General features: G+C 47.1%; 1 protein-coding gene across 4 annotated transcripts in view; it reads left to right on the top strand.

The window, feature by feature from the left end:
• Nucleotides 1-13044, top strand: part of LOC147101457 (formin-like protein 1) — a 271912-nt gene extending 258868 nt beyond the window's left edge. For 3 of the 4 annotated variants that reach the window (XM_085966591.1, XM_085966593.1, XM_085966594.1), the window contains one exon: nucleotides 9057-13044. In XM_085966591.1, the coding sequence (XP_085822717.1) occupies nucleotides 9057-9160 (104 nt within the window). In that variant the 3' untranslated portion in view covers nucleotides 9161-13044. Of the gene's footprint in view, nucleotides 1-1166; nucleotides 1280-9056 lie in introns of all 4 variants that reach the window. The other variant, XM_085966592.1, reaches the window with a different exon arrangement.
• The last annotated feature ends 367 nt before the right edge of the window (nucleotides 13045-13411 follow it).

The raw sequence follows: 13411 nt of genomic DNA, 5'->3' as shown, positions 1-13411 counted from the left end.
GAGCCAAGGCGGGCAAACATAGTTGAGGTACAGATCAGCCATGATGTAATTGAATGGCGGGGCCGAATAGCCCAATCCTGTTCCCAACTGGTTGCATCTTCAATGTGACTCTATCAAACGTTGAGGTGTTGACTGGCTGGGAAAACGGCCACTTTTCAGCCAATGGCAACCCCTTTTACAGAAGAAAACTCCCACCGCCCCAAATAGACCGTGGGTTGGAAAAGCACGAGGAAAGAAGATGCATGATTGATTTTAAACTTGGGGAAAGGTAGAACAGAGGGAATGCAGTATAGAAAAATAATAATGTTTAACATTTTTTAACAAAAAGGTTGGAGACCAAGAAAGAAGTCAGGTAAAATTGTGTTTTATGTGTTTAGCCGTTAATATTCTAGTATTATCGTAATGGCACTATTGCTGAAGCTTGGGTAGCTTGATAGCTGTAATATTAGAGTTTATTTCAGAGTCACGGTGTGTGCACGGAGCAGCCCCAGGAGAGTGCACCTTCCCACCCAGCTGTCTAAGGGCTCAGAAAGTCAAATCTTAACTCAAATGTCAAATCATTCATATAAAGGGTATTTTAGCCATTGTTAGGAATGTGAATCAGTTCCAAAGTCGCTCACGTCTAAACTTGTCTCAGTTGGTGTAAAGCTGCTGGATGGAGTTGTTCATGAGTTGAATAACCAACCAAGCATGGTCCTATGGTTTCTTTACTTCTGCAGAATCTTATTCAAATGTTAGACAGGTGAAGCATTCTAAGGCAACATTAAGATTGTTTTCCAAATACTTCTATTATTTCAAAAGATTTCTTGTTTCAAATTTTTGGTGTAAGGAAAAAGTGTGACTCCTTTTCACTAATTGTTAAAATGTTTAGCTGGAAACTGCCTCCGAGACTCTCACTGTCTTCTTTTGCTCTTCTCTATTTCCCCTCCCTCTGCCCTGTTTTTCTTTTGCTCTCTTTCTTTCCTGTTGCTCATCTCTCTCTCCTATATCTTGCACTTTCACTATTTCTGTCACATTCTCCTCTGTTTCTAACTCTTGTTCTTTATCTCTGTCGTGCTTGCTCCTTTTCTCGTGCTCGTTATCTCTTTCACACTTTCTTTCTCTCTCTCTCTCTCTCTCTCTCACTTTGTGTACTCCATGCTTCCTGACTGGACTCTCCTGGGCAGCGCTGAAGACTGTTCCCTTCACTGCACGGACTGCCAAACGCTCTTCTCGACTCTTCTGCGATGCCTCGTTTAACGATGAAAGTCCGCCTTAGCGAGCTCTGCACTTTCACTAGGTAAATAAGCTATAATGTTAACGTTTCATTCATTAGCATTCCAGCAGAGATCTATATGATCATTATTCAGCAACACAAACCTACATACAGATGGGAGCAAAATGCATTGTTGGCAGCATTAAGACTGATGTAGCAAATCCATATAAAATCTCGGTTGTATTCTTCAGGTGGTTTAATGGGAAAATTGCACATTATCAAATGTGCTAATAAAATAAGAATAGGCTAGGATTTACACGGTACAATGTTAGTGTGAAATTACTTTTATCTAATTTAATAGACATTAATGCATGCGTTACAATATCAGACAAAGGTAATCTCGCACGAATCATTTAAGCGTTTCACTGCCAAAATCGAGCAGCAGCATGTCTCGCTTTATGAGTGGTTAGCACTGTTGCCTCACAGCGCCAGGGACCCGGGTTCGAATCCGGCCTCGGGTGACTGTCTGTGTGGAGTTTGCACATTCTCCCCATGTTTGCGTGGGTTTCCTCCGGGTGCTCCGGTTTCCTCCCACAGTCCAAAGATGTGCGGGTTAGGTTGATTGGCTATGATAAATTGACCCTTAGTGTTAGGGGGATTAAATACGTGGGGTTACGGGGATAGGGTGGGATATGTGTTGGTGTAGGGGTTACGGGGATCGGGTGGGATATGTGTCGGTGCAGGCTCGATGGGCCGAAATGGCCTCTATCTGCACTGTGGGGTTTCTGTGATTCTGTGAAAAGGAATCGATGACATTACTGTGACTTCCTCTTGTGTAGTGTGTTTGGCGCCGATGATGTCACCGACTCTGAACTTGTTTGGTGCCACATTCTGCATCGGTAGTGGGACGAGTTGATGTCTAATTGGTTTTGAGGAGCAGCCAGTTGTTGTAAAAGCTGAGTTAGGGAGGGGGTTCTCCATTAGATCAGGCGATAGGTCACAGCCACCAGACTAAGAGGTGAGCCCTGGTCTGTGCCGAATTAGCTGATCCCAGTGTGCGTGGAGGGAAAGATCAGCTGTTCCTGATGGCTATCCAACAAGTGCTGGAAAAAAGAAAAAACTTGTATTTATTTTTGCCTTTCATAATCTCGGGACGTTCCAAAGCACTTTACCGCCAATGAAGTACTTTTTTGAAGTGTAGTCACTGTTTGTGATGTAGAAAACACAGCAGCCAATTTGCGCACAGTAAAGTCCCATAAACAATAATGTAATAATGAGCAGATAACCTGTTTTAGTGATGTTGGTTGATGCATACTGGCCAGGACACCAGGGAGAACTTCCTTGCTCTTCTTCAAAATAGTGCCATGGGGCCACCAGAGAAGCCAGACAGGGCCTCGAATTAACGTCTCATCTGAAACACGGCACCTCCGACAGTACAGTACTCCCTCAGTACCGCACTGGTGTGTCGGCCTCGGCAACGTGCTCAAGTCCCTGGAGTGGGTCTTGAACCCGCAACCTTCTGACTCCGAGGCAAGAGTGCTACCAACCGAACCACAGCTGACACCTGTGCCTGTGTGTTGATGTCGGGTAAGGGAAAAAAGCACCGAGTTTGGCTATCATGCCCTCCAGATAAAATAGCCAGAGGATGGCAGGTGCATGTGGAACCACACTCCAACATGAGTTAGTGGCTTCAGGAAAGGAAGAGGAAACAGTGTCAGGGTGAGTCTGTGATTGGAGGCTTGAGGATAGCAAAAAAATCCAGTGAAGAGAATGTCAGTCAATGTATTCACCTGGTTTGACCAGACAGGATACCCAATAGCCAAAGACTTAGATTGGAGGAAGCGTTCTGTAGGCTGTATTGTTGGATCTAGAGAAGGTCAAATGGTTTTGTTTGTTGGGGAAACCCTCCCTTAAGACAACACGGATTATCCCTTCTGCAATTCAGCTAGCAGTGGAAGAACGTGAATCTTGAATCAGGCTTGATGGCTGCTGAGTCAGAATATGCTGGATCAGTAACCTGGTGGCCCGTACAACCCTGGCTGTAATGGCCTCCAGAGTGCAACCAGTCTGACATTGCTTTATTCTTACAATAAGTCTGATAACTGATGTTTTGAGGCACCTGCATCAGCTCATCTGCTGCTGAAACCCTCACCCATGCCTTTGTTACCTCTAGACTTGACTATTCCAATGCTCTCCTGGGCGACCTCTCACCTTCCACCCTCTGTGAACTTGAGCTCATCCAAAACTCAGCTGCCCGTATCTTAACTCGCATCAAGTCCCGTTCACCCATCACCCTTGTGCTCGCTGACCTACACTGGCTCCCAGTCCGGCAAAGCCTCAGTTTTAAAATTCTCATCCTTTTTTTCGAATCCCTCCATGGCCTCGCCCCTCCCTATCTCTGTAACCTCCTCCAGCGCTAACCCTCCGGGATCTCTGCGCTCCTCCAATTCTATCCTGTTGCACATTCCCCCTATTTTCATCGCTCCGCCGTTGGCGGCTGTGCTTTCAGTTGCCTAAGCTCTGGAATCCCTCCCTAAACCTCTCTGCCTCGCCACCTCTCTCGCCTCCTTGAAGCCGTTCCTTAAAACCTACCTCTTCGACCAAGCTTTTGGTCATCTGTCCGAATATCTGCTTATGAGGCTCGGTGCCAAATTTTGTTTGATAATCGCTCCTGTGAAGCATCTTGGAACATTTTGCTACGTTAAAGGCGCTATATAAATGCAAGTTGTTGTTGTTAAAAAGGCAGGGATCCTCTTGTATTCAGAGACACACAGACTGCGGCATAACAATGGAGTCATTAAGTTACAACGGGCCTCAATTTGCAGACTTCTGCTCCAAAATACTGTAACCCTTCAAATCACTCATCATTGGCTGAAAAGTGCTAGTTAGAAGGCGCGAAGGCATCCCATTTACATTGAATAACATCTTGTTCTTATTTTCATCTTAAACTGCTCTGGTGCTACTTCTCCCAGTATCTTTGTGGAGTGCTCCTTTGGCTGTGCTGTGTGCTGACTCTCTGAGTGCTGTGTTTCTGCTGCCTGATCGCTGCTCTTCACGAAGCGTGCTGTTGCCTAGCGCCGGGGCTGCTGCTGTCGCCTGGCTTTGCTTACCGCCTCTGTGTGCTGCTTGTCTGCTCTGTGCTCCTCCCCTACTGCTGTATGCAACCTAGCAGGAATGACGCCTACAGGTAAGATTCAAGGTGTGTGATATTACTTTACTTACAACTTTAAAAGAGAACTGAACTCTAATAAACTGAATAATGAGCTGAAAGGCAACATAATCTGTTAGGAGTGTTAGTGTTGGGGATAAATCAGGCTGTGTGTGTGTTGGGGACGGATCACGTGTGTTGGGGACGGATCACGTGTGTTGGGGACGGATCACGTGTGTTGGGGACGGATCACGTGTGTTGGGGACGGATCACGTGTGTTGGGGTCGGGTCACGTGGGTCGGGGTCGTGTGTCTGGGTCGGGTCGTGTATCGGGGTCGGGTCGTGGGGTCGGGTCGTGTGTCGGGGACGGGTCGCGTGTGCTGGGGCGGGTCGCGTGTGCTGGGGGCGGGTCGCGTGTGCTGGGGGCGGGTCGCGTGTGCTGGGGGCGGGTCGCGTGTGCTGGGGGCGGGTCGCGTGTGCTGGGGGCGGGTCGCGTGGGCTGGGGGCGGGTCGCGTGTGCTGGGGGCGGGTCACGTGTGCTGGGGGCGGGCCACTTGTGCTGGGGGCGGGTCGCGTGTGCTGGGGCGGGTCGCGTGTGCTGGGGCGGGTCGCGTGTGCTGGGGACGGGTCGCGTGTGCTGGGGCGGGTCGCGTGTGCTGGGGGCGGGCCACTTGTGCTGGGGGCGGGTCGCGTGTGCTGGGGCGGGTCGCGTGTGCTGGGGCCGGGTCGCGTGTGCTGGGGCCGGGTCGCGTGTGCTGGGGACGGGTCGCGTGTGCTGGGGACGGGTCGCGTGTGCTGGGGACGGGCCGCGTGTGCTGGGGCGGGCCGCGTGTGCTGGGGCGGGCCGCGTGTGCTGGGGGCGGGTCGCGTGTGCTGGGGGCGGGCCGCGTGTGCTGGGGGCGGGCCGCGTGTGCTGGGGGCGGGCCGCGTGTGCTGGGGGCGGGCCGCGTGTGCTGGGGGCGGGTCGCGTGTGCTGGGGCGGGTCGCGTGTGCTGGGGCGGGTCGCGTGTGCTGGGGCGGGTCGCGTGTGCTGAGGGCGGGTCGCGTGTGCTGAGGGCGGGTCGCGTGTGCTGGGGCGGGTCGCGTGTGCTGGGGCGGGTCGCGTGTGCTGGGGGCGGGTCGCGTGTGCTGGGGGCGGGTCGCGTGTGCTGGGGGCGGGTCGCGGGTCGCGTGTGCTGGGGGCGGGTCGCGTGTGCTGGGGACGGGTCGCGTGTGCTGGGGGCGGGCCGCGTGTGCTGGGGGCGGGCCGCGTGTGCTGGGGGCGGGTCGGGTTATGTGTCGGGGTCGGGTCGTGTGTCAGGGTCGGGTCGTGTGTCGGGTTCGGTTCAGGGTGTGTGTTGGGGTTGTATGTGTATATGTGTACCAGCCTGTTGGTGTTGATTGGTAGTTGTGTGATGGGGCTGTTTCTCTGTCTGAGTTTGCAGCATTGTTGGATGTAGATGTGTACAATAGCTGTGCAAATCTTTAAATCTATAATAAAGTTATTATAGATAACAGGAACTTTTTGTTGCAAGTACAACTTTGACTGGCTGTTAATATAAGGAGCATTAAATCAAGAAATTGTTAGGGGTCAAATTTTATCAGTTGTTACCCATATTTGCATTTCAGGGACTCGATTTGGCTATCAAACAATGTTAAATTATATAATGTACAGATTATTATAGTGGATGTATATGAGCATAACCACAAGACCCAACTTTGCCGTAATCTGTGTTACAATAACCAGGCTTGGTCTAACGTCTGTCAAGGTACTGCAGTGACCAGTATCACAATTAGCTCTGCATTTTAAATGATGTTGCAACAAAATGTGCCTGATGACATTAATTGATGAACGCTCTGATTCAGGAAGAATTCCAGCCATTTTTTATCGTGGCAGGTAATTGATCCGCCCCTCCCCCCCCCCCCCCCCCCCGGGCTCAATGCTATAATTCAAATCTTTCTAACGCCTGCTACTGTGCACTGCAATCAATGTCATTGACAAACCTGTGCAGTTAGTCTTATTGCCATATCTTGTTTCCTGGGTTACTTGTGCCTACTCCTGACTGCAGACATAGCAATGAAGCCGTGCAGGGAGGAGATTTCCCTGCAGATCAGGAGTCAGGAGCTGTTGCGGCTCTCACAAGGTGATCTGGGGTCCTCCTGGATAGAGGGAGCGATTTGTAAGGTACTCTCCAATGAAGAAGTCCTGATTCACTTTGATGGGCCTGTTCTGAGCTCCTGCTCCAGGGTCTGGGGAGAAGATATAAATGCAGGATGGAAAATGCATTTAGATTCTGTCCCCAATTAACTTTCGTTAAAAACATCAGAATGCTTCATTAAGCCTGGTGCAAAGACGGAGAAAGCAGTGCAGAGTCTAAAATCTCTCCCTGGTTCTTGGGATGTTCTCTTGTACCTGAAGTTAAAATAACATCAAAAAATCAATGGCCAGTGACGTAAGAAAACTACTAGGCACTTGGTCTAAGCGTTAAACAAAGCTTTAATCAACTGTTTTACAACATGGAGGTCTAGTTGTGTCCTTCACTAGTTCCTGTTAAGAATGTCCTGCGCAAGCTGGGCCCGTGCCCGAGTATTTATACTCTCCCTGGACAGTGCCACCCGTAGGCTGCTCAGTATTATTTCCATAAGTCTTTCTTTCATGAATGACTGATTCATGTCAGTCATTAAGCAGTTTTACTTTTTTGCTAGAATAAATTCAAATATCTTAGGGGGGGATTTGCTCTGTGCATGAGGGGGAGCAAAGTCATAGTTGATGACATTGCTGCACCTAGCAGAAGATAGCGTCCTACTTAGAAAGTAAATTGCCCCTCCTAGAAGGTAATATAAATGTGACCTTTTTAGTGGGTTTGACTAGGTTCCTTGTCTTAACTGATGAGGACCTTTTAATAATGACAAGGTACCAATCTGCCCTCTGTGTTGACATACTAATTCAAATGTCTCCCGTCTCTGCTACAGGGCGCTGCAATCAGTGGGCTTTGGTGAGGCCTTTCCTGACACTTTTTACTCAATAAGCTAAGTGTAGTCCTCTCTTTAAAGATGCTTTTCACCGTTATTCTGCCTTGATTCAAACGTGAACCTCAATGGCCAATTTAAGTGTTTAGATGAGAAAGCTCGTGCATCAGTCTGTTTCTGAGAATATTGCCGTTATCAGAGGGACAAGAACTTCCGAACCTCTGCTTGAGTAGAGCAAGGAAAATTTGACCTTTCTAATTTGTCCTTTTGTTGCTATCATAACTTTTATAGAAGCTCCTGAAAGCAGTATTCCGTTTTTCCAATTTTCTAATCTTGTCTTGTGACTCTTGTTTTTACGGGTACGGTAGCACAGTGGTAATGTCACTGGACTAGTAATCCAGAGGCCTGGACTAACGATCCAGAGACGGGAGTTCAAATCCCACCACGGCAGCTGAGGAATTTAAATTCAGTTAATTAAATAAATCTGGAATAAATCAAGCTAGTATCGGTAATGGTGGCCACAAAACTACCAGATTGTTGTAAAACCCATGTGGTTCACTAATGTCCTTTCAGAGAAGGAAATCTACCATCCTTACCCGGTCTGGCCTATATGTGACTCCAGGCCCGCAGCAATGTGGTTGTCTCTTAATTGCCCCTCTGAAATGGCCTAGCGAGCCACTCAGTTGTCAAGAAGGCGGCTCACCACCACCTTCTCGAGGGCAGTTAGGGATGGGCAATAAATGCTGGCCTTGCCAGTGACGCCCACATCCCGTGAATGAATTAACAAAAGTTTTCAGAGGGTCTGGTGGTGCCTCACCCAAGTGAACATTCCTAATGTTGGCCTGCTACTTGGCTTGGAGAGGCAGCACATGGTGTCACCTGACATCCATATTTTCTAGCAGGGGTCACTCGATGACAAAATAGGAGTAGGGACCCTCGGCGTTTTTTTTTGCTGTCAGTATCCTAGGGGCACTGAGGCCAATTGTAGCGCCAAAAGCTGCCCTGGCTGAGATCAGCAAACTCAGCGTTGACCAGGGAGTTGAACCTGGTCTGTTTTTTTAAATCTTGCATTTATATAGCGCCTTTCACAACCTCAAGGCGTCCCAAAGCATCTTACAGCCAATGAAGTACATTTGAAGTGTAGTCACTGTTGTAATGTAGGAAACACGGCAGCCAATTTGCACACAGCAAGCTCCCACAAACAGCAATGTGATAATAACCAGATAATCTGTTTTAGTGATGTTGGTTGAGGGATAAATATTGGCCAGGGCTCTTTTTGTGCCCTTTTTTGAAATAATCCCATGGCATCTTTCATGTCCACCTGAGAGAGCAGACGGGACTTCGGTTTAGTATCTCATCCAAAAGACAGCACCTCCAACAGTGCAGCACTCCCTCAGTACTGTACTGGAGTGTAAGCCTAGATTTTGTGCTCAAGTCTTTGGAGTGGGATCTGACCCCACAACCTTCTGACTCAGAGGCAAGGGTGCTACCCACTGAGCTACGACTGTACTGGATGGTGCCACATCTAATGGACCTTCAATGCAGTCAGCTTTAATATTAAATTAGTTAGCACCTCAGTTTGGTCGATTTCTCCTAACAAAAACAAGATGTGAAGCAGTTGGATTTTGTGTGCTGAATCTCATTTAAGATAAGGAAGAGATGTCTTAATGTAATTAATATGAGGAACGCTTGAGTCCTGAACCTGCTGTTGCTCTCCCATTCTTCTCCACTTGGGCTCACTCCATGTTCGTCTTTCTCCTGCAGATCTACGCAACCAGCCATACAGAAGAGCAGACGCCATGAGGAAAAGTGGTCGGAAGAGAATGGAAGAACAGAATCTTTGCGTGACCGGAGAAGTCTCGTTATAACCAGTTGTCTGAGTTGTCAGGGGAGGGGGGTCAGATAAATAACTGGGTGAACAAGCAGGTAGCAGAGGTGAACTTGCAGCCCGTAACTCTATCCCATACTTTAATCCCATCTTAGTGAGCTGCCCCCTTTTGTACACACGACGGGATTCGATCGCTTGAATTAGATAATTAACCAGCAGAAGTGTCTCTGGGGGCCCAGGGTGGTGGAGGAAGGACGTAAGATCTCAAACGCGGATAAATTAATAAAGGTTCAGGATTCGTGAATGTACGGGAAACTGGAGGGGGAAGATGTGACCGTCACTCCTCTCCCTTGATGAAGGGACACCCCACCCTCCACCCCCTCAACAGCACGATGCCTGACTTAGCCCACTGGGTTTTCTCCTGGTTAATGACTGAAGAAGCAGAACTGGAAGTGTTTATCGGTTAGCTGGTGTTAGTTACATATCTGCACTGCTTTAGCCATCCTGCTTTGCATATTCTGCATTTAAGACTAGAGCAGCAGAAATTAAAAACTGCCTGGAAATTATCAGGAGTATTTTCACTGATACACAGACAATCAAAGTTAGACTAAAAAACCGAATTCAGGGTAGGGGATCAGCTGGACTTTGTGACATTAAGATGTGAACATCTTTATTCCAGTTTATAGAGATCACTCTAATTCATTGAGTTTACTAACAGAGGTGCAATGACTGAAGGGACAATTGCTATCCCCAATCATTCAGTGACACGGGACTGTATTTGGCTGTGCTAATTATGAATTAGCTATATAAAAAAAAACTGTAATTATATCATCTCTTTTCAAATTCCTCTAATACCATGAATAATGGGAGTATTTAGGAGTGGAACCCATATCTCTTGTGCCGTCTTGGGAGTCTACCATGGGGTGCTTCACCCAGTTGAATAGCCAAAAGCTTGGAGAGCCTTTGTATGTTGGGTTTGGCTCTAACACGCCACTGAAATTCAGGCCTCTGCGAGTCTGTACTGCCACCTTTCCATCCCATATCTGGATCAGTAAACCTCAGCGCTCAGTGCAAGAGTAGTTCACTTCGCATTTAGTTCCAGATTGTGGCTAAGAAGAAGTTTTTAAGAAAAGGAGGTTGAGGCTTTCCCGAAGGCCTTGTGGGAGAAGTCACCACCAGGGTGCAGTACTGAGCCACACAGTTCAATTCCGGGCCTGCGGCCAGTTACCTGATCTCAGCCAGAACAGCAATCGCAGCATTACAATTGTTCTCCAATTGGGCTAGGGAGGAGAAAATCCAGCCCATTCCCGCTCCTGATAGGAATTTAGGAGCGGAGGGAAGAAATTTGGCTAAACAAAAAAAAGGGCTGTTGCAAAAAAATTGATATCAACACATAGATACATAGAAGATAGGAGCAGGAGTAGGCCATTCGGCCCCTCGAGCCTGCTCCGCCATTCAACGAGATCATGGCTGATCATCCAGATTCAGTACCCTGTCCCTCCACAGTATTTTAGAGACAGCGGCCCTGAAATTCCACGGGTGTCTACTGCCGTAAAACCCCCAGGCATACGACTGTTTGGAACATCCCAGGGATGTTCCATCGGTCTCCTGCGAGAGTTACGGCGGTAGATCAAGAGAACCCCCTCCGAATTTCAGGGCCAGTGTCCTCGGTTGAAGCTGTGGGAGTCATGGTGGACCTTCTAGGATACACAACCCAATTGCTTTATAGCAGTAGTGAAGCTGAACACATCGTTATAAAGTTCACTCAGTCCCTGATATCCAACGCAAGCACCTACCATCGGATAAATCTGTTTTTACATCTCCATATTATTGTACTATATTATTTTTTACTTTTTATGACGATATATCAGAAGTAGATTGCACTTAGAAATCTAAATTGTGGCATTATTTCTTGCAGCAGTAATTCCACTTGTTACAACCATTACAGATCAGTGTAAATCCTTTTCTAGTTGTACATGAGGTTGTAAATCTTTCTTTTAAATTATCATTCAGTATTCACTTCAGTCTCATTCACATCGACACATCCTGTTTCAGTGTAACTAAAGGAGGATCAACAAAGGGATGAGCAAATCCAGAGTAGTTATGCATTTGATTTGACTTCACACTGCCAGGCTGTGTGGGCTTCAGGGCCGAAGGGAGGATGTTTCCATCCAGTATACGTGGCACTGAGACAGTCTAAGTACACTCGGAGCAATGGGAACTGGGTCATGCAACTAAATTGGCTGCTTTGAACTGGAACAGATTTTGCCTGATAACGCTCCTGTGACATTTTACTATGTTAAAGGCGCTACTGGCGAGTGGAGCAGGTGGAGAATCATACTCTAACTGGTCATAAAGTGTAGCCATGATAGAGATGGTGTAACTGGGGTTGATTAAGTTAGTCGAAGTGGAGAGATTGCACCAATGGAGACAGACTATTTGCAACTGGTGCCTATCTAACCTGTTCTGTTCAGCCCCTGCAGATCTATGACCAGTATTTGTACCATAGATTCTACAGCAAAACTAGGAAATAGTATGAATTAATACTCTGTCGGGCTTCCAGTGGTGCTAAAATAAGCCTGTACCTGTGGCTTTCCAGTTGATGCACGTTGGTGCAGCATGGAAACTGGCACCTACCGATCAGGTTTGACCACTGGCCTGTTGGTGGATGTAACTGAAACGCAGCGAGGTACAGCTGAGGGAGGAACTGGCCTAAGAAATCCGAGATGAGGTTAAAATGGGGAAGTGAAGCCAACCTGAGGGTACAGACAGAATGAGGGAGGCTCAGGTAAAGTAGGTGACCCAGTGAGAATGAGTTGTGGTTGATATAGACTGGCTGGCCTGTGATAAAGTATTTGTATAGGACATCTCGGGTAAGTTTGCAAGGCTTGGTTTCCTGGCGTGGAGCCTTGCTCAACGGGAAGCGCAGGCTGCAGAATCGTCCCGATGGTGTTAAGCCCAATCTCCGACCCGCACTCCCTTTAGTGAGGCTCCAAGTCAGGAGCAGAGCCTCACAAAATTACCCCTCCAGTTTGGGGTAATTTTGACGTTGATGATGATATTAGCATTGGATGGTCAACCTGTTGGAGATGCCTGTTGTTTGGTAAAGAAAGGACAGTAGTCAACCAGAACACTCAAGACTCCTCGCTGTATTTAAAATGAACTACCATGAAAGTTCTTAACCACATGTAGGCCTGCACTATTTTAAAATGGGGGAAAATAAGATCAGTTGGTATGGCTTCTTTGCACAATCCATTTTTTTTCTGGGGCAGGCTTTGAGTTAGGGGTGTGGCTTATATGTAAGGGCAGCCCATATGCAAGTCAGTATGGTATTTTATAACTCGTTTTGTAAATATTTTGTGTCATAGGAAGTCAATTACAGTATTCTGAAGCAGAAAGATGTCTCGGCATGGCCCGTGTGATCTGGTGGTTAGTTAACCCTGACAGCTCTGAACAGGCGCCACAGTGAAGCCCATCAGTCCCATTGCCCCGAGTACCCGATGTAACTAGATCGTGCCTACGTTGGTCTCAGTGGCGATGTTCTCCATCTCCACTTTGTCAAAAGCCATGTTTCAGCCGAGACCCCCAGCGTTACTGTCTTTTTTTTTTCTTTGCATCTAATCATATTCAGAGCAGATTCCCCATGTGCTCAAAGCCTATTCAAGACCCAAAGTGTAAACTTAAAAAGAAAACAAGCGTGTACAAATGGATTGTAAAAGAAATGCATACATTATATTTCAGAGATTATAAAAAACATGAATGGATAATTTTTTTATGCACTAATAATAAATGTCTGTATTTCAAAGAAAGCTTTGCTGTGCGGTTGATGGGATTATTTAATATCGAAGGAAGTGTTTACTTGTAAATGACCTTTTTTTTAAAAAAATCATCCCTAACATTTTAAATAAATACAAAAGATTTGTTTTTGACTTGTCTTGTTGAAAGCACTGGATCGCAAATAATCTTTTGTTTCAGGTCGTAGAAATTGTATAAAAACGAGTGCCTTTTTAAAGGGTGTTAATTTTTTTTAAAAGAAGCTTACGCAGGGCACAGAAACAGGCCATTTGGCCCAACAGGTGCATGCTGGTGTTTATGCTCCACACGAGCTTCCTCCCACCCTATTTCATCTCTCCCTATCACCATATCTTTCTACCTCATGTGTTTATCCAGCTTTCCCTTAAATGCATCTGTGCTGTTCACCTCAACCACTCCCTGTGGTAGCGAGTTCCACATTCTCACCACTCTCTGGGTAAAGATGTTTCTTCTGAATTCCCTGTTGGATTTATTAGTG

This window comes from Somniosus microcephalus, chromosome 24 (assembly GCF_052327205.1).
Source record: "Somniosus microcephalus isolate GS21.2 chromosome 24, FLI_Smic_1.0, whole genome shotgun sequence".
NCBI classification, from domain to species: Eukaryota; Metazoa; Chordata; class Chondrichthyes; order Squaliformes; family Somniosidae; genus Somniosus; species Somniosus microcephalus.
The sequence above is the reverse complement of the archived record's forward strand: the minus strand, read 5'-3'. Positions and strand labels throughout refer to the sequence as shown.